Below are 23,790 nucleotides of genomic sequence, written 5' to 3' on the forward strand. Positions count from 1 at the left end.
CCTGTATTTGTCACGTGGCTGTATGAAACACCCGAATGAAAACAATCGATTCAGTCGCCTGTTGAAAAACAATGGACTCTTTCGGTTTCAGTTAACGTATCGGTTGGATTATTAATCATTCATTTCTTTTGGGTGAAACCAGCCAGTCGTAGCAACTGAACGAATACAATCCGTTGTAGTTTTGCGTATTCAGTGAATTATTCATTCTTCCTCTTCCACTGAAATCAGTATTTTTACTGTCTGTTGAAACACGTATTCATTCTTTCAACTGAGGCCATTTATTAAACTAAACTCACTTTGAACTTGTGGTACAGTCGGTAGCGCCATGGAATGTGAACGAATGCAAATTTCCGAGCGTTGGTTCAAATCCCACCAGTATAAGTTTGTGGAAAAATTCTCTTCGCTGCCGGCCGGAGTAGCCGAGCGGTTCTAGGCGCTTCAGTCTGGAACCGCGTGACCGCTACGGTCGCAGGTTCCAATCCTGCCTCGGGCATGGCTGTGTGTGATGTCCTTAGGTTAGTTAGGCTTAAGAAGTTCTAGGGGACTGATGACCTCAGAAGTTAAGGCCAATAGTGCTCAGAGCCATTTTTTCTCTTCGCTGATGACAGCAAAATTATAGTCACTGAAAAACAAGAAAACTCCTTGCCGAAAAAACAAATGAAACTCTCAAGGAAGTTTATGATCGGTCAGTAAGCAATAAAGTGATATTGAACATAAAGAAAACTAATGCCATGAATTTCAGATTGAAGAGGAAAAATGACAGTGTTAAATTAAATGTAGATGGCACCTCTATAGACTGTGTAACAAATGCAAAATTGCTAGGAATGAATATTGATTCTCAGTTGAAGTGGTGTGAGCACACAAAGGTACTCGCAAACAGAATGTCATCAGCATGTTATGCCCTTAGAATCCTATCATCAGTGTGTAACATGCACTATCTTTTAGTTACATATTATTCATATGTACACTCAGTTCTTAGCTATGGCATTCTTTTTTGGGGGACAAATGCACAAAATGTGAACACAATTTTCAAACTCCAGAAAAGAGACAAAAGAATAATAAACTAAAATACTAGTTGAGCTAATTGTAAAGATCTGTTCAAAACACTGGGGATTTTAACTGCTCCATGTAAATACATTTACCAGTCAGTTGTACACCTCAAAAATAACATTGGTAATTACTGCATAAACAGCTCTGTCCATGACCATGCAACAAGAGATAGACTCAACTTAAATTTACCAAGAAAAAATAAACATAAAACTCAAAACAGCATTTTCTACCAAGGAATAAAACTGTACAATAAATTACCAAAAGAGATTAAAGAAATTGCAAAAATACATATATTTAAAAAGGCAGCTAAAAAGTACCTGTTACGCAATACATTTTATACATTGTAGGATTACTTAGCTAAAACAGAGTAGCGGTTTGATAAAAAATGTTGTACAACTAAATGATAGCAAATGGGAAGTTGTAGTACGGAAAATGGCCCAGGTAGTGAGTGAAGTGTCATGAAACAGTGTGTGCAGTGAATGATAGTGAGATATGAATGAACAGTGTGGCATTACATTATTTAATAAGTTATTTGTAAAAAAAGTATTGTATACCAGGAGTAAATCTAATGATCATGTCTAACTTGAAGTCTGTAAACATATGGGTATACGAATTAGCTTATTTTAAATTAGTCTAAACTTGTAAATACTTTGACATGTCCTATATCCTTGTAAAAAGAGATCCACAGATGAATAAAGCTACTACTACTACTACTACTACTACTAAATCAGTGGTATACAGCTGGGGTATACATACCCCCAGAGGATACCTTACCCCCAGGGATATGTGATGACATCTCAAGGGGTACGCCAAAGTTAAAGTAAGCATTATATACTGAGGTGACAAAAGTTCAAATGGCTCTGAGCACTATGGGACTTGACATCTGAGGTCATCAGTCCCCTAGAACTTAGAACTACTTAAACCCAACTAACCTAAGGACATCACACACATCCATGCCCGAGGCAGGATTCGAACCTGCGACCGTAGCGGTAGCGCGGTTCCAGACTGAAGCGCCTAGAACCACTCGGCCACACCGGCCGGCTGACCAAAGTCACGGGATACTTCTAATATCGTGTCGGACCTCCATTTTCCCGGCGTAGTGCAGCAACTCGATGTGGCATGGACTCAACAAGTCGTTGAAAGTCCTCTGAAGAAATATTGAGCCATGCTGCCTCTATTGCCGTCCATAACTGCAAAAGTGTTACAGGTGCAGGATTTTGTGCACGAACTTACCTCTCGGTTGTGTCTCATAAATGGTCAACGGTATTCATGTTGGGTGACCTGGATGGCCATACCATTTGATCGAACTGTCTAGAATGTCCTTCAAACCAATTGAGCTCAATTGTGGCCCGGTGGCATGGGGCATTGTCATCCATAAAAAATTCATCATTGTTTGGGAACATGAAGTCCATGAATGGCTGAAAATCGTCTCCAAGTAGCCGAATGTAATCATTTTCACCCCATTATCCGTTCAGTTGGACCAAGAACCCAGTCCATTCCATGTAAACACACCCTGTATCATTATGGAGCCACCACCAACTCGCTCATTGCCTTCTTGACACTTGGGTCCATGGCTTCATGGTGTCTGCGCCACACTAGAACCCTACCATCCCCTTTGACAATTGAAATGGAACCCATCTGACTAGGCCACGGTTTCCTAGTCGTCGAGGGTCCAACCTATAAGGTTACGAGGCCAGGAGAGATGCTGCAGGCGATCTCGTGCTGTTAGCAAAAGTTCTCGCATCGGTCGTCTGCTGCCATGGCCCATTAACGCCAAATTTCGCCGCACTGTCCTAATGGATACGTTCGTCGTTCATCCTACATTGGTTTCTACAGTTATTTCACGTAGTGTTGCTTGTCTGTTAGCACTGACAACTCTACGCTAATTCCCCTGCTCTTGGTCGTTAAGTGAAGGCCGTCTGCCACTGCGTTGTCCGTGGTGAGAGGTAATGCCTGAAATCTGGTATTCTGGATACACTCTCGCTACGGTGGATCTAGGAATATTGAATTCGCTAACGATTTCCGAAATGAAATGTCCCGTGCGTCTAGCTCCAACTACCATTCCGCGTTTAAAGTGCATTATTTTCCGTTTTGCGGCAAACCTTTTCACGTGAATCAGCTGAGTACAAATGACATCTCCGGCAATGCGCTGCAATTTTATACCGTGTGCATATCGCTATACCATGGCCTTTGTCGCCTCAGTGTAATATTCGTCTAATTGTATGCTGAATAGAGTGATTTTTCCATCATTTACAGCTGTATAACGTATTGCTGTGGATTAAGTTTTCCAGATGCAATTAATGGGTAACTAATTAAGCTGATATGTCGTTGGAGGTTCAAAGCAGAGTGTATTTGTGCCCTGAGGGATACGTGAAGAAGAAAAAAACGTTGCCAAAAAAATGGTTCAAATGGCTCTGAGCACCATGGGACTTAACAGCTATGGTTATCAGTCCCCTAGAACTTAGAACTACTTAAACCTAACTAACCTAAGGACATCACACAACACCCAGTCATCACGAGCAGAGAAAATCCCTAACCCCGCCGGGAATCGAACCCGGGAACCCGGGCGTGGGAAGCGAGAACGCTACCGCACGACCACGAGCTGCGGACAAAACGTTGCCAAATTTTAGCGACTCCGTAACTTAATAATCATTTGACTATAGCCCTTCAACGTCTGTTCAGCCATTTATTAGTCTGGAGGTTAATTGTGCAGAAAATTACGTAACCAGTTATGTAGGTACAAATTATACCCGTGCACACAAATCTGTTTTCATTCCACAGTCTGTGAGAGAATTACCTGCCACGCATAGTATTTCATAGTCCGAAGAAGTACTATTCACGTCATTAGTAACTGAATTTCATAGTTAATCCAATCTCTTTTTCAACACCGTCCACAGTCTGTAACCGAGTTCGCACCCTCGCTGGGAACAGCTAGACATTCTTGAGCCAGGGCTTTTCACTTTTGATCAGGAACAATCATTCTTTCTTGGAGATATTATATAGTTATTGTTGACTGCACTTCGTTATCGTCTGTCGTCACTGTTATGTGAGTTCCTGTATTTTCTTTTTCTTTATTGCCAGTAGGTAGCTTTTAGTACAGTTTTTTCCTTGTTTACAAATAGTGCGTTTTCTTAATAGTAAACTTTGCTTCTTGGATCAAAATGCCGAAACGCTGAATGGAGTGGCAATGGGAGAAATCATATGATTGCATAAAAAGTGACCCTCAAGATAAATTCCGTTGCGATATACAGTAGGCTATATACGTAGTATTTGCAAGGATGATTCACATTCTGTAACTGCATCAGTTTAAAAAATTCGGAGAAAGAACATATTTTTCACAAAAAACACATTCGTGAAGTGATAGTATATGGTTAAAAAACAACTGATTGTCACCAATCAATTAAAAGAATTATCGATGATGGGTGTAAACCAGCGGGAAGAGACACAGAACTTCAATAAATTTAAATAAAAAATAATTGTTCATTTATTTAAACATGAATTTACAATGTAGTATCAGTTATTAGATTTTCAAAACCAACAAAAATTTGATCTTCGATACCAGAAGTATGAAAAATTCTTATTTAACTAAATAAATAATTAATTTACAAAATAATTCACTTTTTAGAAATACAAGTTTTACATATCTTCGAAATAAGATACGTTATTTGTGTCTAAAAAAAAGTTGGAAACCTAGTCATGCATCATGTACAGCAGAAAAGGCAACAAATATGACAGTGAAACCACTCAAACCTGGAGAGCGACTGAAAAACATTCATATAGCTGACCTGATCGCAGAGACTAGTTTCTTTCTACTGAAAGACGGAATTAAAAAAATAATCGACTGGCCTTTGTCAATGAATGCAGGTCTTTCTCACCCAATTTCAGAACGACATAACGCAATAAACAGCACGCAAAGGAAATTTTAAGGCGGGTTCTTCGCAAAAGGCCATTTCTTACAGTAGCACAAAGCTGCATGTCTTCAATGCGCCAAACATCATAAAACTCGACAGTAGCTGAATGTGGAAGGGTGTAGTGTGGGCCGACAGGTAGCGATTTTGACTCTCTTCAAATTATGCAACACGTCGAGTGCACCCAGAATTGAATAAGGTGTTTAACCTGCAGTGTGTCAAGGATATAGTTCAGGTTACATGTTCTGTGTTGGTGTGGGGGAGTTTTTTTCGCACCATGACTTGAGCTCCTACATTCAAGTTTCATATAATGAAGCAATACGGTTATTTCAGCATTTGTAAGTGGGCTGCTTCTGTGTTGGAACCGCTGTGTAGCGCTTTCAATGGATCTCCGACTGCACTTTGTAAGAGACTCTGTGGCTGGTCGGACACGTTGTTGGAAGTTAATCGCAAGTAGTGTTGGGCAGTTGGAAGTTAGTCGCCAGCAGTGATGGAAGTACCGTTGGGCAGTTGGAGGTGAACAGCCAGCAGTGATGGCTGTTAAATGTGAGAAGTTAGCATTGATGGAGGGTAGAGGTCTGAAGTGTTAGCGTAGGCTAACGATCTGTACATGTTCGACTTGGAGATTGAATATTATTCATGATTATATACCTTTGTACTAGATGTCAGTGACGATTTATATTAGTGTCTGAACTGGATGTCACATTATTAAGGTAAAAAAAAATACATTATTCAGCTTGCAACGAAGTCTTTACTTTGCTAACCACATGCCCATTAGTACTTAGTAGCTTTATTAGTTAGAATCTTTTATTTAATTGGCGGTATTGACGCTCGCTGTATTGCAGTAGTTCGCGTATTGAAGATTTTTGTGAGGTAAGTATTAATGAAATGAATAGGTTATTGTTATAATTCCTTTTTAGTCAGGGCCATTCCTTTGAATTAACTATTTTTAAGTCAGGTTATCTTTTTTTTTTTTTTTTTGAACAGTCAGATTGCGTTGCGCTAGGATATTGTGGGTCTGAGCCATTGTGCAATTTAAATTCAGACACACGCATTTAAATAAAGACGTTTCACATTCTTGGCATCAAATGTTTCCCTCATCTTCAGGATAAGTATGTTGTGGGTTCTCCGTCTTCCAAGATGACAACAACGACGTTAATACAGTTGCACGCATACGTTCGTTGTTTGATGAACATTCAGGCAACCTGTAAAATATCATATAACGGCCTTGGAGAAGATCCGCAATCTCTTGTTATAAAACTAGATTTTTTCTTGTGTATCTAGATCTCATTATTTTTCTTAATAAACAGTTTCGATTCAACATGAACCATCCTTAGATCTGTAGACGGAAATAAAATAACTAATCAACATATACTACCGCGCGGGGTAGCCGAGCGGTCTAGGGCGCCTTGCACGGACCGCGCGGCTCCCCCCCGTCGGAGGTTCGAGTCCTCCCTCGGGCATGTGTGTGTGTGTGTGTGTGTGTGTGTGTGTGTGTGTGTGTGTGTATGTGTGTTGTCCTTAGCGTAAGCTAGTTTAAGTTCGATTACGTAGTGTGTAAGCTTAGGGACCGATGACCTCAGCAATTTGGTTCCATAAGACCTTACCACAAATTTCCAACATATACTCTACGAAATAGAACGTTGTTGCTATACCATACCATCAAACATGAAATGTGCTAGAAACATAACTGATTGTGTCACGTAAAAGTAGATCTTCCAGCTTATTAGCAAAATTTGTATACTACATCCCAGGATAAAGTAGTAACTTCGTAGAATCCACGTTGTTTTTATAGCCTGCAAGGTAACTGCCAACAGGTGGCGTTGGTATATTTGCCACGTATGAATGAAAAATATACGAAGTGCATTCAAGTTCTAAGACCTCCGATTTCTTTTCTAATTAACTACTCACCCGAAATCGATGAAACTGCCGTTACTTCTCGACGTAATCGCCCTGCAGACGTACACATTTTTCACAACGCTGACGCCATGATTCCGTGGCAGCGGCGAAGGCTTCTTTAGGAGTCTGTTTTGACCACTGGAAAATCGCTGAGGCAATAGCAGCACGGCTGGTGAATGTGCGGACACGGAGAGTGTCTTTCATTGTTGGAAAAAGTCACTAGGAGCCAGGTCAGGTGAGTGGGGAGCATGAGGAATCACTTCAAAGTTGTTATCACGAAAAAACTGTTGCGTAACGTTAGCTCGATGTGCGGGTGCGTTGTCTTGGTGAAACAGCACAAGCGCAGCTCTTCCCGGACGTTTTTGTTGCAGTGCAGGAAGGAATTTGTTCTTCAAAACATTTTCGTAGGATGCACCTGTTACCGTAGTGCCCTTTGGAACGCAGTGGGTAAGGATTACGCCCTCGCTGTCCCAGAACATGGACACCATCATTTTTTCAGCACTGGCGGTTACCCGAAATTTTTTTGGTGGCGGTGAATCTGTGTGCGTCTATTGAGCTGACTGGCGCTTTGTTTCTGGATTGAAAAATGGCATCCACGTCTCATCCATTGTCACAACTGACGAATAGAAAGTCCTATTCATGCTGTCGTTGCGCGTCAACATTGCTCGGAAACATGCCACACGGGCAGCCGTGTGGTCGTCCGTCAGCATTCGTGGCACCCACCTGGATGACCCTTTTCGCATTTTCAGGTCGTCGTGCAGGATTGTGTGCACAGAACCCACAGAAATGCCAACTCTGGAGGCGATCTGTTCAACAGTCATTCGGCGATCCCCCAAAACAATTCTCTCCACTTTCTCGATCATGTCGTCAGACCAGCTTGTGCGAGCCCGAGGTTGTTTCGGTTTGTTGTCACACGATGTTCTGCCTTCATTAAACTGTCGCACCCACGAACGCACTTTCGACACATCCATAACTCCATCACCACATGTCTCCTTCAACTGTCGATGAATTTCAATTGGTTTCACACCACGCAAATTCAGAAAACGAATGATTGCACGCTGTTCAAGTAAGGAAAACGTCGCCATTTTAAGTATTTAAAACAGTTCTCATTCTCGCCGCTGGCGGCAAAATTCCATCTGACGTACGGTGCTGCCATCTCTGGGACGTATGGACAATGAACGCGGCCTCGTTTTAAAACAATGCGCATGTTTCTATCTCTTTCCATTCCGGAGAAAAAAAATCGGAAGCCTTAGAACTTGAATGCACCTCTTACTGGGTGTCCCAGAAATGTTGCGACAAACTTCGAGGGGTTGTAGAGAGTGTCTTGAAAGACAAATATAGTAACCCGTTTCTGGAAATGTCACCCGACATGTCGAAGCTACAGGCGTTGGCGCCTGTCACTAGGCCACCCCCTTAGCAGCAAAAGTGACTTTGTGCGCTGACGTCCCATCCGCAGAACGTCTCGCAGTGTTGTTTGTTTTTGAATGATCGCGACTGATTGCCACCATCGTCAGTGGAAAAGATGGAGCTATCTGCTGCGTAGAAACGCCTTGTCTCCCACGGACGCGAGGCTTTCCGCTTACGCGTACAACGTCACGTTTGCTGCTGTCGGAATTGCCTAGTGGCTGGCGCCAGTGCCTATAACTTGGACGTTCTGGAGCATCGTTGGTGGTTTGCCAGGAGAAAAACAAATTTCAAGAACTTCACAAAATATGTGTAATTTGAATGGCTGACAGCCAATGCATCCGGGCACTTAGCACAGGCCTGTCTCCATCGCGATATGCTCCCTCTTTTCTACTGAATCATTCAGGCGATCTCATAAACATTGTGTGGGTGTCGGAGTTACAGCCAGCTTTAATGTGTGATACAGTCGCCTTCTGATTCCCACTCATCCTGCGGCTATAATATACTCCTTGCCCCTCCAGAATATATTTCTGGCCGGCCGCTGTGGCTGAGCGGTTTTAGGCGCTTCAGTCCGGAACCACGCAGCTGCTACGGTCGCAGGTTCGAATTCTGCCTCGGTCATGGATGTGTGTGTTGTCCTTAGGTTAGTTAGGTTTAAGTAGTTCTAAGTTCTAGGGGACTGATGACCTCGGATGTTAAGTCCCATAGTGCTCAGAGGTATTTGAACCATATATTTCTGGTATTTCTGATCGTAGTGACTTCGATCCTGTGTGGCTGTCGAAAATCCATTAGTTTCTATATGCACAGCTACAAACGTCGAGCATTTATTCTATGCTATCAAATCGACATGATCATTACTGAGGTCGTTCACATTATATGTTTTGTTATTTTCAATCATTCCTCGTGAAAAGAGTTTGTGAACTTAGCCACTCACAGCTTCCCTTCCTTTCTTCTTTTCTTCCCAAAACTTCATAAGTTCGCTGTGTTTTTCTATCTTTCCTCTGTCCCATTTTCTCTGTTGTTTCTGTTCTTGATATTTGTGTAGTTGTCTTGTTGCTGATGTTATTTCTTAATTGTTTCCTGCTCTTAATTTATTCTCCTGAGATTTTCAATAGTTCCAGGTCTTCTTGTGTTTCTTCTGTCCAGTCGGTCTTCAACTTTTTTACCTTAACGATTTAAAAAAAAAATTCTTAGTGGTTCTGTTTTCAGACATCCAAGATACTTGACTGTAGAAGTGTAGAAGTCTTTTCCCAAATTTATCTGTGGTGTTGTCCCTGTGTTCGTACAGATTCTTTGCGGGTTCTCTGACTCAAGTTCCAGCCTGGATAACAATGCCGGGGATTTTTCTAAGTATTTTCCGTTCTTGTTTCTGGTTGCTATAACTTTTCGTCATCTCTCTAATTACTGTGGTTATGCATACACAAGGCTTCTGATTAAACAGTCGTGTTGTAATGCCGTTGTTTTCCATTACTAGATAGTGCTCTTTTGTTGTAGCGATTCTACGTCAGTTAGTACGCCTTTTGCAGTTTGAATATTCTTTCTGTACTGGCCATTGTGTTCAGTCCTGTGGATTGGATGGTTTATCCTAAGCAGTTGAAGTGAGTAACCGGTGAGGTTTTTCCATACTGCACATTATTATTGTTACTATTATTATTATTATTGTTATTATATTGAAGAAGAAGAAGTAATAATAATGAATGGTGGTCTTTCTTTTGCAGCACTCCCGCGATGGCTGGGGGACTGTTCGCCATGGACCGCGACTACTTCTTCGAGCTCGGCGGGTACGACGACCAGATGGACATCTGGGGTGGCGAGAACCTCGAGATGTCCTTCAGGGTAAGTGCATGTCTGCTTGTGTGTGTGTGTGTGTGTGTGTGTGTGTGTGTGTGTGTGTGTGTGTGTGTGTGGTGTCCCTTGTCCCTGCTGTATAAATTATATCGCAAATTATGATGGAAGTTGACACTGAACAGAAAGCAGCTGCAGACACCGTAGACGCTAACAGATGGAAGTGTTCTTGTACAGCCTTCATCTAATTCTTATAATTTAGTCTCAGCACAAGGGAAATGAACCTGAAAGCAATACCATAAAAAGAAAAGATGAAGTAGATAAAGTTGAATAGGCAGATATGACATTGTGAGAGAATGTGACACAGCATTGAAAGGCCTAAGTCGAAACAAGGATACTGACACGTGTGAATACCACAGATCTATTAGTCTAATAAGTTACGGTTGCAAAATACTGATAATTGTGCATAAAAACGGAAGCCAAACTCGGGAAAGACCAGTTTGGGTTCCGGAGAAATGTAGGAAGACGCAAGGTAATAGTCATCATGCAGCTTAGCTCAGAAGGTACGTTAATGAAAGGCAAGCTTACGTCTGCAGCATTTATACAATTAGATAAAGCTATTGACACTGTTTACTGGAATACAAAAAAATGGTTCAAATGGCTCTGAGCACTATGGGACTTAACATCTTAGGTCATCAGTCCCCTAGAACTTACAAGGGAACCTCCCCATCGCACCCCCCTCAGATTTAGTTATAAGTTGGCACAGTGATAGGCCATGAAAAACTGAACACAGATCAATCGAGAAAACAGGAAGAAGTTGTATGGAACTATGAAAAAAATAAGCAAAATATACAAACTGAGTAGTCCGTGTCCAAGATAAGCCACATCAAGTGACGCGTACACTCAGGAGCACCGTGGTCCCGTGGTTACCGCGAGCAGCTACTGAACAGAAGGTCCCTGGTTCAATCTTCCCTCGAGTGAAAAGTTTTAATTTTTTATTTTCAGACAATTATCAAAGTTCATGCACTCAGACATGATCAACTTCGCTCTCCAAAATTCCAGGACATGTTCAGATTTGCTTGGACACATGCAGGATTTGACGGTCTACACACGGAAAAACTTGAAAACGTTAAAAACGTATGTTTTGACAGAGCACAGGGAAAACTGTGCGACTGTGAAACTTGCATACATTTGTTGCAGTTTGTGACAAACTCTTATGTCTTCATCACTTTTTTGGGAGTGATTATCACATCCACAAGAAAACCTAAATCGGGCAAGGTAGAAGAAACTTTTTACCCATTCGCCAAGTGTGCAAGTTAGGTGGGTCGACAACATATTCCTGTAATGTGAAGCACATGCCGTCACCAGTGTCGTATAGAATATTTCAGACGTGTTTTCCTGTGGAGGAATCGGTTGACCTATGAATTTGCGATCAAATGTTTTCGGTTCCTATTGGAGAGGCACGTCCTTTCGTCTACTAATCGCACGGTTTTGCGGTGCGGTCGCAAAACACAGACACTAAACTTATTATAGTGAACAGAGACGTCAATGAATGAACGGTCAGATCGTAACTTTGCGAAAATAAAAGTAAAATTTTTACTCGAGGGAGGACTCGAACCAAGGACCTCTCGTTCCGCAGTTACTCACTCTAACCACGGGACCACGGCGCTCCTCAGCTTACACAGTCCTTGATGTTGCATATCTTACGCTTGGACTACTCAGTTTGTATAATTTGCTTATTTTTTCATAGTTACACACAACTTCTTCCTGTTTTCTCGGTTGATCTGTGTTCAGTTTTTCAAGGCCTATCCACTGTGTCAATTTATAACTAAATCTGAGGGGGTTGCGATTGGGAGGTTCCCTTGTTAGAACTACTTAAACCGAACTAACCTAAGGACATCACACACATCCATGCCCGAGGCAGGATTCGAACCTGCGACCGTAGCGGTCACGCGGTTCCAGACTGAAGCGCCTAGAAACGCACGGCCACACCGGCCGGCACTGGAATACACGCTTTGAAGTTCTGCCTGTATCAGGGATAAAATACAGGGAGCAAAAGGCTATTTACAACCTGTACAGAAACCAAACTGCAGTTACAAGAGCCGAACGACATTGTAAAGTACTAAAACATCTAAATTGTCGACATTTCGACGGAGTTGCTGCGGTTCTCTTCAGGACGGTTTCTAGTTGCCTACTACGTACAGGTGTGATCAAAAAGTAACGGGATTTTTTCAATTTCTCGGGCTTTATACATCCGATTATATCTTTGTTGGTACACATGTTTCTGATGTATGTCTGCATTTTCAGCTGTTTTAAATCTGCTGGCAGTCGGAAAGGTTATACGTGTTTTTGACTGCTAGGCGAATTTTTGCTTTCGAAAAAAATGGATCAAAGAATTTGTATTAAATTTTGCATTAAAATGGAATAAAGTGCAGCTCTGCATTAGAAATGTCGACTATGGCCTTCGGCGAATCTGCAAAGGGTAAGACAAGAGTTTACAAGGGGCACAAATGTTTCAAAGAGGGTCGAGAAGACGTAGAAGCCGACAACCGGCCTGAATGTCCTAGCATCCTAGCACACCAATTACTGATAACAGTGTGGAAGTAGAAAAGGAAATGGTTCTGGAAAATCGCCGAATCCCCATCAAGGAGGTTGCAGATGGTGTCGGAACATCCTTTGGCTCATGCCAACCAATTTTTTCGGATGTTTTGGGCATGAAAAGTGTAGCAGAAAAGTTCGTTCCAAAATTGTTGAATTTCGACCAAAAGCGACGTCGCGTAGACATCTCTTAGGAATGGCTGAACGAAGTCGACGATACTGGTCTAAAGACGATTATAACAGGCGACGAAACAAGGGTATTCCGGTATGACGTCGAAACCAAGGCCCAATGGTCGCAAAGGAAACTGGCTGAAAATACAACACCGAAAAAATTTTAGACAGATTCGATCACATGTGAAGGTTCTTATCACTGTTTTCTTAGATTACAATGGAATAGTGCATCATGATTTCCTCCTTACGGTCGCACGCTCAATATGGAATGCTACCTGGAAGTTACGCGCTGTTTGCTTGAAGCAATCCGAAGAAAACGACTAGAACTGTGGCAAAACCACTTGTGGAAATTGCATCACGATAATGCTCCCGCTCACACCTCCATGCTTGTTTGTGCGCATTTTATTTTTTTTTAAAAGAAAAAAAGAAAAAAACAAACAAACAAACAAAACTGTACGTATTCACTGGACTTGGGCCACTGCACCTCCTTTCTGTTTCCGAGGCAGAAGAGAACCGAACTATGAAAGGACGTCGTTTTGTCACCATTGACAAGATAAAAAAAAGAAGTAAATGTGTCTTATATCTGACGGGAGCTACTTCGAAGGGGACAAAGTTGATGTTGATCAATAAATAAAGATTCTTCAAGGAAAAACAAAATTCCCGTTACTTTTGATCACGCTCATATGTTTCTCAACTACCCAATACTGCACGCATAGCTTTTGCTGTGTGTTGTGTTCGGTGGTGTGTAGTAATATGCGTACTGTATTTACGGATGGGACGTTTTACGTTTGGCCAAAATACTTTCACCAGCTTTACGCATCATATAAGTATACTACCTTGGGATATGTCCGACTTGCTTTTTGTTTAATGTTATCAAAAACTGTATCATATGAATCTATATGGAATGGTATTCGTAGTTTCTGAACTAAAAATTTTAACCCTTAAACATTAATCTTAGATTTTGAAGGTGCAGTTCATGTGGTCGCAAAAAACATGTTTCCAAGCGTTAACATTAAAAGCTGCATTTTCCACTTAGATCACGCATGATATCGGAAGATAGTCGAACTTGAACTTGCTTCTGACTGCCAGTTCTCAATGAGAAGTCGGAAAATTTCTGAAATATATGCTTGGTTTACGATATCTAACTCAAGCACAGTAGGGGATGCGTTAGTTGCCATCCGCCGAGATAGGGGGAAATTTTTAAAGATACTGAAGGAGGTGGAATGAGTCAGCTGATACCTACTATTCAGTCAGTTTTTTAAGAAGTAGGATGTTCGCTTTTTTGTACTCTGATAGCAGCATTTTTCCGCTGGTTGCATGTTATCCCATCTATCGATTGAACAGGAGGGGCGAAAGACACATCCCTATCTTACACCCTCTTTAAACCGAACATTTCGTTCTTGATCTTCCACTTCTATTGTTCCCTCTTGGCTTTTGTACATTTTTTTGAGTCATCAGTCTTCAGACTGGTCTGATGCAGCCCGCCACGAAATCCTCTCCTGTGCCAACTTCTTCATCTCAGAGTATCACGTGCAACTTTGCAACCTACGTCCTCAGTTATTTGCCAGGCGTATTCCAATCTCTGTCTTCCTCTACAGTTCTTACCCTCTACAGTTCCCATGGAAGTCATTCCCTGATGTCTTAAAAAATGTCGTATCATCATGTCCCTTCTCCATGTCAATGTTTTCCACATATTCCTCTCCTCTCCTCTCCGATTCTGCGCAGAACCTCCCCGGTCCTTACCTTATCAGTGCACCTAATTTTCAACATTCATCTGTAGCGCCACATCTCAAATGCTTCGATTTTCTTCTGTTCCGGTTTTCCTACAATCCATGTTCAGTACCATACAATGTTGTGCTCGAAATGTAAATTCTCAGAAATTTCTTCCGCGAATCAAGGCCTGTGTTTGATACTAGTAGACTTCTCTTGGCCATGAATGCCCTTTTTGCTAATGCTAGTCTGCTTTTAATGTCCTCCTTGCTCCATACATCTTGGGTTATTTTGCTGCCTAGGTGACAGTATCCCTTAACTTCATCTACATCATGACCAACAATCCTGATGTCAAGTTTCTCGCTGGTCTCTTTTCTGCTAGCTGTCATTACTTCCATATTCTGTACTCATTAGACTGTTCATTCCATTCAGCAGATAAGCAATTCTTCTTCACTTTCACTCAGCATAGCAAAGTCATCAGCGAATCGTATCATTGATATCCTTTCACCTGATTCCACTCCTGAACCTTTCTTTTATTTCCATCATTGGTTCTTCGATGTACAGACCAACCAGTAGGGGCGATAGACTACACCCCTGTCTTACAACTATTTTAACCCGATCACTTCGTTCTTGGTCGTCCACTCATATTATTCCCTCTTGGCTCTTCTGCATATTGTATTTTGGTCGTCTCTCCCTATAGCTTACCCATAATTTTCTCAGAATTTCGAAGATCTTGCATCATTTTTCATTGTTGAACGCTTTTCCAACTAGACAGATCCTATGAACGTGTCTTGATTTTGCTTAGTCTTGCTTCCATTATTAACCATAACGTCAGAATCCCCTCTCTCGTGCCTTTACCTTTCCTAAAGCCAAACTAATCGTCATCTAGCACATCCTCAATTTTATTTTCCATTCTTCTGTATACTATTCCTGTAAGCAAGTTGGATGCATGAGCTGTTATGCTGATTGTGCGGTAATTCTCGCACTTGTCAGCTCATGCAGTCTTCGGAATTGTGTGGATGATATTTTTCCGAAAGTCAAATGGTATGTCGCCAGACTCATACATTCTACGCACCAATGTGAATAATCATTTTGTGCCCACCTCCCCCCATGATTTTAGAAATTCTGAGGGAATGTTATCAATCCCTTCCACCTTATTTAATCTCAACTCCTCCAAAGCTCTGTTAAATTCTGATTCTAATATTGGGTCCCCTATCTCTTCAAAATCGACACCCATTTCTTTTTCTATCACATCAAACAAATCTTCTCCCTCATAGAGGTTTTCAATGTACTCTTTCCGCATATCTGCTCACACCTCTGCATTTAACAGTGGAATTCCTGTTGCAGTCTTAATATTACCACCATTGTTTTTAATTTCACCGAAGGTTGTTTTGACTTTCCTGTACACTGAGTCAGTCCTTCCAACAATCATTTCTTTTTCGAGTTCTTCACATCTTTCATATAGCCATTTCGTCTTAGCTTCCCTACACATCCTGTTAATTTCATTCCTTAGCGACTTGTGTTTTTGTATTCTTGAATTTCCCTGAACATTTTTGTACTTCCTTCTCTCATCGATCAACTGAAGTATTTATTCTGTTACCCATCATTTATTCACAGTTACCTTCTTTATGGCTATGTTTTTCTCTCCAACTTCTGTGATTGCCCTTTTCAGAGATGTCCATTCCTCTTCAACTGAAATGCCTAATGAGCTATTCCTTTTTGCAGTATCTACAGCCACAGAGAACTTCAAGCAAATCTCTTCATTCCTTAGTACCTCAGTATCTTGCTTCTTTGCACATTACTTCTTCCTGACTGATCTCCTAAACTTCAGCCTACACTTCGTCATTAGTAAATTGTGATTCGAGTGTATATCTCCCCCTGGGTATATCTTACAATCCAGTACCTGATTTCGGAATCTCTGTCTGAGCATGATGTAATCTAACTGAAATCTTTTCTTATTTCCCGGCCTTTTCCCAAGTATACCACCTACTCTTTTGATTCATGAATAGAGTATTCGCTATTACTAGCTGAAATTTATTAATTACAGAACTGAATTAGTCTTTCTCCTCTTCCATTCCTTCTCCCAAGCCCATATTCTCCTGTAACCTGTTCTTCTACTCCTTCTCCTACAACTGCATTCCAGTCCCTGAGGACTATTAGATTTTCATCATCCGTTATGTACTGTATCACCCTTTCGATATCCTTATATACTTCCTATATTTCATCTTCAGCTTGCGATGTCGGCACGTATAACTGAACTGTCATTGTTGGTGTTGGTTTGCTGTCGATTCTGATAAGAACAAACCTACCACTGAATTGTTCGCATTAACACACTCTCTGCCCTACCTTTCTATTCATAACGAATCCTACACCCGTTATACCATTTTATGGTGCTGTTGATGTTACCCTATACCAGGGGCGGGCAGGAATCCTGCACGTGTGCGGTGCACTTGCACGCGTGCAGTTAACACGTGTTCTGCGTGCACACAGGGGCAAGCTGGCCACCCGCTTATCTCCCTTCCCCACCATACCTTCTCTCCGCTCCTTCCTCTGTAATGCGTTTTGTTTCCTAGCTTGCTTTATTGAATGAAGGAATAAAGTTAGTAGGACTGCTTGAAAGAAATCATGGTTTGAAAGAGTACCTATAACCTACGATACGTTTTGTTTAATTATCACAGATGGGGTTTACAATACGTTTAATATCTGGAACAAAATTTCTACATACAGACAGACGCAAACAGTTACGTAAATTTTCATCACTGATGTTTGCTCTTAACCGAGACTTATTAATTCAGCAAATGGTTTTCCAGCTCTCGCTATATTCAGCGCAATCTTATAACTTGGACGTACCGCTGGGCTATTATTGTTGTCGTCCTGAAAAATTGAAAACAGTGCTCCTTAAAATGTTAAATCATTTAAATGAGAGACATGACGAAAGAAAGTCGCAGATCTCTCGAGACAACAGCAACTACGACAGATTCATCTAGTATCGTCAGATCGCTCTTCTTATGCTCAGTCAATTTCCCCATCCGCTCAGAATCCGACAATAAATTGTACTCGTCCTTGTGAAATTTATTATAATGGCCTTCAATACTAAACTTCCGCTGACCAGCGAGAATACGGCCACATATTAAACATTTCGAATTTTCACGTTTTTGCACAAAGAAAAAATGATTCTCCCATTACTTTTTAAAAGATAGCAAATCTCCACTTCTCCGTTTCTTGAAATACAACGTTCACTACGTAGTGCTCGCTTCGCATCAACGTCCGCAGCTTAGCCTGGCACTACACTGCCGCAACCTGCCGGCTGTCGCCACAGCCCCGGTCGACGCCTGCACGCGAGCAGCACACGTGCAGCGCTGTGCGCTCATGAGCCGCGTGCAACGTTTGCCCGCCCCTGCCCTATACTCATCTGACCAGAAATCCTTGTGTTCCTTCCACTTCACTTCACTGACCCCTACTATATCTAGATTGAGCCTTTGCATTTCCCTTTTCAGATTTTCTAGTTTCCCTACCACGTTCAAGCTTCTGACATTCCACGCCCCGACTCGTAGAACATTATCCTTTCATGGACTAGTCAGTCTTTGTCTCATGGTCACCTCCCCCTTGGCAGTCCCCTTCCGGAGATCCGAATGGGAGACTATTCAAATATCTTTCGCCAATGGAGAGATCATCATGACACTTTTTTCAGTTACAGGCCACATGTCCTGTGGATAATCTTTACGTGTTTTTAGTACAGTGGTTTTCATTGCTTTCTGCATCCTCGTGCTGTTGTCCATTGCTGATTCTTCTGCCTTTAGGGGCAGTTTCCCACCTCAAGGACAAGAGAATGCCCTGAACCTCGGTCCACTCCTCAGCCCTCTTTGATAATGCTGTTGTCAGACTGAGGGTGACTTCTTATGGGACACGGAACATTCCGTTTCGGAAGTCGTAAGGGAATTCAACATTCCTACTTCCACAGTATCAGGAGTACGCCGAGAATACCAAATTTCAGGCATTACTTCTCACCACAAACAACGCGGTGACTGATCGCCTTCACTTTACGAGCGAGATCAGCGGCATTTGCGTAGAGTTGTTAGTGCTAACAGACAAGCAGCACTGTTTGAAGTAACCACGGGAAACAATGTGGGACGTGCGAGAATGTATCCGGTAGGACAGGGTGGCGAAATTTCGCGTTAATGGGCTACGTCAGCAGACGAACAATACGATTGCCTTTGCTAACAGTACGACATCGCCTGCAGCGCCTCTCTTGGGCTCGTGGCCATATCGGTTGGATCCTACAAAACTGGGAAACAGTGACCTGGTGAGATGAGCCCCGATTTCAGTTGGTAACAGCTGATGGTAGGGTTCGAATGTGCGGCGACCCCACGAAGCCACGGTTTAGTCAACAAGGCCCTGAGCAAGCTGGTTGTCGCTCCATAACACATCAGCTGTGTATACCAGGTGTAGAAGTATGAAACCGGAATTTGGTTGCCATAATTACACGTCTGTTGTTTGAAATTGATAAACAATATTTTATTCAACATAATCTCCACTGCTGTTTCTACATTTCTCGCACCTCTCCGGCAAGCTATGAATGCCACGCCCCCAAAAAAAAGTTCTTTTCAAGCGAAATAGTCAGCGAGCCATTTTCGTACATTTTCGTACGAATTGAAGCGTTATTCAGCGAGAGCGTGTCCCAGTGATGCAAACAGATGATAATCGGACGGAGCCAGGTCTTCAGAATAAGCCCCATGGTGTAGTATTTACCAACTGAACGCCTCGATCGTTTCCCTGACCCGTTTAGCTGTGTGTGATTGGGCGTTATCATGGAGCAATGTGGCTTTGTGTTGCCTTTATCCATATTGCGGTCATTCTTCACGTAATGCTTGATTTAAATCGATCATTTGCTGTTGGTACGGATCAGTGTTAACGGTTCCACCAGGTTTTAACAGCTCGTAATAGATGACACCTTCTGACCCCAAACACAGAGTATTGTCTTCTTTCCAAAGCGATTTGGTCTTGCAGTGGATGTCGATGGTTTGCTTGGATTCACCCATGGTTTAAGACGTTTAGGATTCTCAAAAGATATCCATTTTTCATCACTTGTCACTATGCGATGGAGTAACGACTTCCGCCGGCCAAAGTGGCCGTGCGGTTCTAGGCGCTTCAGTCTGGAAGCGCGTGACCGCTACGGTCGCAGGTTCGAATCCTGCCTTGGGCATAGATGTGTGTGATGTTCTTAGGTTAGTTAGGTTTAAGTAGTTCTAAGTTCTAGGGGACTGATGACCACAGATGTTAAGTCCCATAGTGCTCAGAGCCATTTGAACCATTAACGACTTTCTTTTGTATCTGGCGAGCAGCATTTTTACAAGTGGTTTTCGATTTGCTTACTGTCTTTCATTCAGTTCATGCGGAACCCATTTTCCCACTTTCTGCACCTTTCCCATAGCTTTCAACGGAAAAGAAACGGCTTCCTGCGTCACTTTCAGTTGTTCCGCGAGTACCTGCTGTCTTTGAGTATCATCTTCACCCAATAAGGCGTGCAATTCGTTGTCTTCGAACTTTTTCGGTGGTTTCCCGCGATCGTCGTTTCTCACGTCAAAATCATCACCTTTGAATTTCTTAAACCACTCGAAACACTGTTTCCCAAGAGCATGTTCGACGAAAACTTCGACAAGCATTCTCTACGATTCTGCAGCAGTTTCCTTCAAATGAATACAGGAAACCAATGCAGTCTGCAAATCGTAGTTCGTAGGCGCAAAACTCGACATGTTTACGGGTTTGAAACAGATACCGACGTATGAAACATGGGCTACTGTGTGTTGACATTCGTCGTCAGCTGTTACAGGAAGAAGATGGCGCTGCAGAAGCGGTCTCACGGGCCCCACACTGACGGCTAGCACCGTCTGTAGGGAAATTCCGTTTTCATACTTTTACGCCTGGTACATGGAACGAACTGGGCCCTCTGGTCAAAGTGAGCCGATCATTGACTGGAAGTGGTTGTGTTCGGTTACTTGGACACCGTTTACAGCCCTTCATGGACTTCATGTTCCCAAACAATGACGCAATTTTTACGGATGACAATGTGCCATGTCTCCGGTCCACACTTGTCCACGATTGGTCTGAAGAACATTCTGGGCACTTCGAACAAATGATTTTGCCACCCAGATCTCCCAACATGAATCCCATCGAATATTTATGGGACATAATCGACATGCACAAAATCCTGCACCGCCAACACTTTCCCAGTTATGGAGGCCTATAGAGGCAATATGGCTCAGTATTTCTGCAGGGGAATTCGAACGACGTTTTGAGTCCATGCCACGTCTAGTTGCTGCACTATGCCGAGAAAAATGATGTCCGACACCATATTAGGAGGTATCCCACAGGTTCTACAAACCAGCATGAACAGTCGGTTGGTTGCCACTTCAGCCATTGATTTTAGAAATTCCGGAAGAGTGTTATGTACCAGTTTCTGCCTTAGTTCTTCGAAAGTATCCCAAAGCTCTCTTAAATTCTGATTCTAATGTTGTTGTTGTTGTTGTTGTTGTTGTGGTGGTGGTGGTCTTCAGTCCTGAGACTGGTTTGATGCAGCTCTCCATGCTACTCTATCCTCTGCAAGCTTCTTCATCTCCCAGTACGTACTGCAGCCTACATCCTTCTGAATCTGCTTAGTGTATTCATCTCTTGGTCTCCCTCTACGATTTTTACCCTCCACGCTGCCCTCCAATTCTAAATTGCTGATCCCTTGATGCCTCAGAACATGTCCTACCAACCGATCCCTTCTTCTAGTCAAGTTGTGCCACAAACTCCTCTTCTCCCCAGTCCTATTCAGTACCTCCTCATTAGTTATGTGATCTACCCATCTAATCTTCAGCATTCTTCTGTAGCACCACATTTCGAAAACTTCTATTCTCTTCTCGTCCAAACTAGTTATCGTCCATGTTTCACTTCCATACATAACTACACTCCATACAAATACTTTCAGAAAAGACTTCCTGACACTTAAATCTATACTCAATGTTAACAAATTTCTCTCCTTCAGAAACGCTTTCCTTGCCATTGCCAGTCTAAATTTTATATCCTCTCTACTTCGACCATCATCAATTATCCCACCCCCCCCCCCAAATAGCAAAACTCCTTTACTACTTTAAGTGTCTCATTTCCTAATCTAATTCCCTCAGCATCACCCGACTTAATTCGACTACATTCCATTATCCTCGTTTTGCTTTTGTTGATGTTCATCTTATATCCTCCTTTCAACACACTGTCCATTCCGTTCAACTGCTCTTCCAAGTCCTTTGCTGTCTCTGACTGAATTACAATGTCATCGGCGAACCTCAAAGTTTTTATTTCTTCTCAATGGACTTTAATACCTACTCCGAATTTTTCTTTTGTTTCCTTTACTGCTTGCTCAATATACAGATTGAATAACATCGGGGAGAGGCTACAACCCTGTCTCACTCCCTTCCCAACCACTGCTTCCCTTTGATGTCCCTCGACTCTTATAACTGCCATCTGGTTTCTGTACAAATTATAAATAGCCTTTCGCTCCTTGTATTTTACCCCTGCCACCTTCAGAATTTGAAAGAGAGTATTCCAGTCAACATTATCAAAAGCTTTCTCTAAGTCTACAAATGCTAGAAACGTAGGTTTGCCTTTTCTTAATCTAGCTTCTAAAATAAGTCGTAGGGTCAGTATTGCCTCACGTGTTCCTATATTTCTACGGAATCCAAACTGATCTTCCCCGAGGTCGGCTTCTACCAGTTTTTCCATTCGTCCGTAAAGAGTTCGCGTTAGTATTTTGCAGCCGTGACTTATTAAACTAATAGTTCGGTAATTTTCACATCTGTCAACGCCTGCTTTCTTTGGGACTGGAATAATTATATTCTTCTTGAAGTCTGAGGGTATTTCGCCTGTCTCATACATTTCGCTCACCAGATGGCAGAGTTTTGTCAGGACTGGCTCTGCCAAGGCTGTCAGTAGTTCTAATGGAATGTTGTCTACTCCCGGGGCCTTGTTTCGACTTAGGTCTTTCAGTGCTCTGTCAAACTCTTCACGCAGTATCATATCTCCCATTTCATCTTCATCTACATCCTCTTCCATTCCTATAACATTGCCCTCAATTCTAATGATGGATCCTCGATATCTTCCAGATCGAATCCCAGTTCTTCTATCACGTCATCGCACAAGTCCGCTCCAGTGTTGAGGCCCTCGATGCACTCTTTCCACCTATCTCCTCTACGCTTGACAGCGCAAGTTCCATTGCGCTCTTAATGTTGACGTCCTTGCTTTTAATTTCACCGAAGGCTGTTTCGACCGTTTCTGTGTGCTGAATCTGTCCACACGATCGTGCGCATCACATACGCTACACCTGTTGACGATTGAGCCCGGGCGGCGCCTGCAGTGGCGACTGCACCCGCTCCAGAGCTTCGCTGTGCCGCGGACTTCCAGTAAGTGGCTCCCGGTTGTCCGGACCAGAGGCCGCGGGGTCTGGAAAATCCGGTCTGCGCAGGTCCGCGGTCCGGTGATTGAACCCCGCCACGGCACGCACGCACGTCCGTCCCGCACTTGCAGCAGCAACAGGAGCTCGCCCTGGCGACCTTCCAGCGAAAGGGACGGCAGCTGTCAACGGCCGGGACACGGCACAGCCTCCGCAGTGCCAGCGAGATGCCCACACCGGACCAGTCCTCTACACCAAAGATAGCGCTTTACTGGATGGCATCCGCCTATTCATCTACACTCCACATGTCGCCTTACGCTGCGTGGCGGAGGTTGCATAGTACTGCAGTATGATTGCCCGCCCCCCTCCCTCATTCTCTCCCCGTCCCACTTGCCCCAGTCACGAATGGTGCTCGGAACATCTATCGGCAAGACTCTTTACGATAAGAAGGGTAACATGTAGATTCTACATTACTTTTTTTCGGGGGGGGGGGGGGTGGAGGAGCTCATCACTCATTATCATTTTCCAGCTTGCTTCGATGCTTTTCGCCACAAATTCCTCTCCTGTGCCAACGTCTTCATCTCACAGTAGCACTTGCAACCTGTGTCCTTAACTATAGTTCAATTCATTTATCTTGGCGGTTCGCGCATGCCCGCCAGACGCGGGTGATTGCTGCGTTGCCAGTTGTACGCGCCAAGAGAAGCAGCGCCATAGTATAGTTCGCAAACTTACGTTTAGGGGGGAGCGCGCAGTTTATGAATTAAAGCCATCGCGGCCGCATTAACCCTTTCGCTGCTACAGAGACGTGGTCCCTGCATTGCGCGATGTGCGCGATTTTGT

At 42.9% G+C, this 23,790-nt stretch overlaps 1 protein-coding gene across 1 annotated transcript in view; it reads left to right on the forward strand.

Annotated features, from left to right (window-relative positions):
- LOC126234319 (polypeptide N-acetylgalactosaminyltransferase 1-like) overlaps nt 1-23,790 on the forward strand; it is a 402,153-nt gene that overhangs the window by 296,808 nt on the left and 81,555 nt on the right. Inside the window, exon 8 of the mRNA XM_049943004.1 lies at nt 9,980-10,097. Coding sequence (XP_049798961.1) covers nt 9,980-10,097 — 118 coding nt within the window. The remainder of the gene's footprint in view (nt 1-9,979; nt 10,098-23,790) is intronic.

This window comes from Schistocerca nitens, chromosome 2 (genome assembly GCF_023898315.1).
Source record: "Schistocerca nitens isolate TAMUIC-IGC-003100 chromosome 2, iqSchNite1.1, whole genome shotgun sequence".
Classification (NCBI taxonomy): Eukaryota; Metazoa; Arthropoda; class Insecta; order Orthoptera; family Acrididae; genus Schistocerca; species Schistocerca nitens.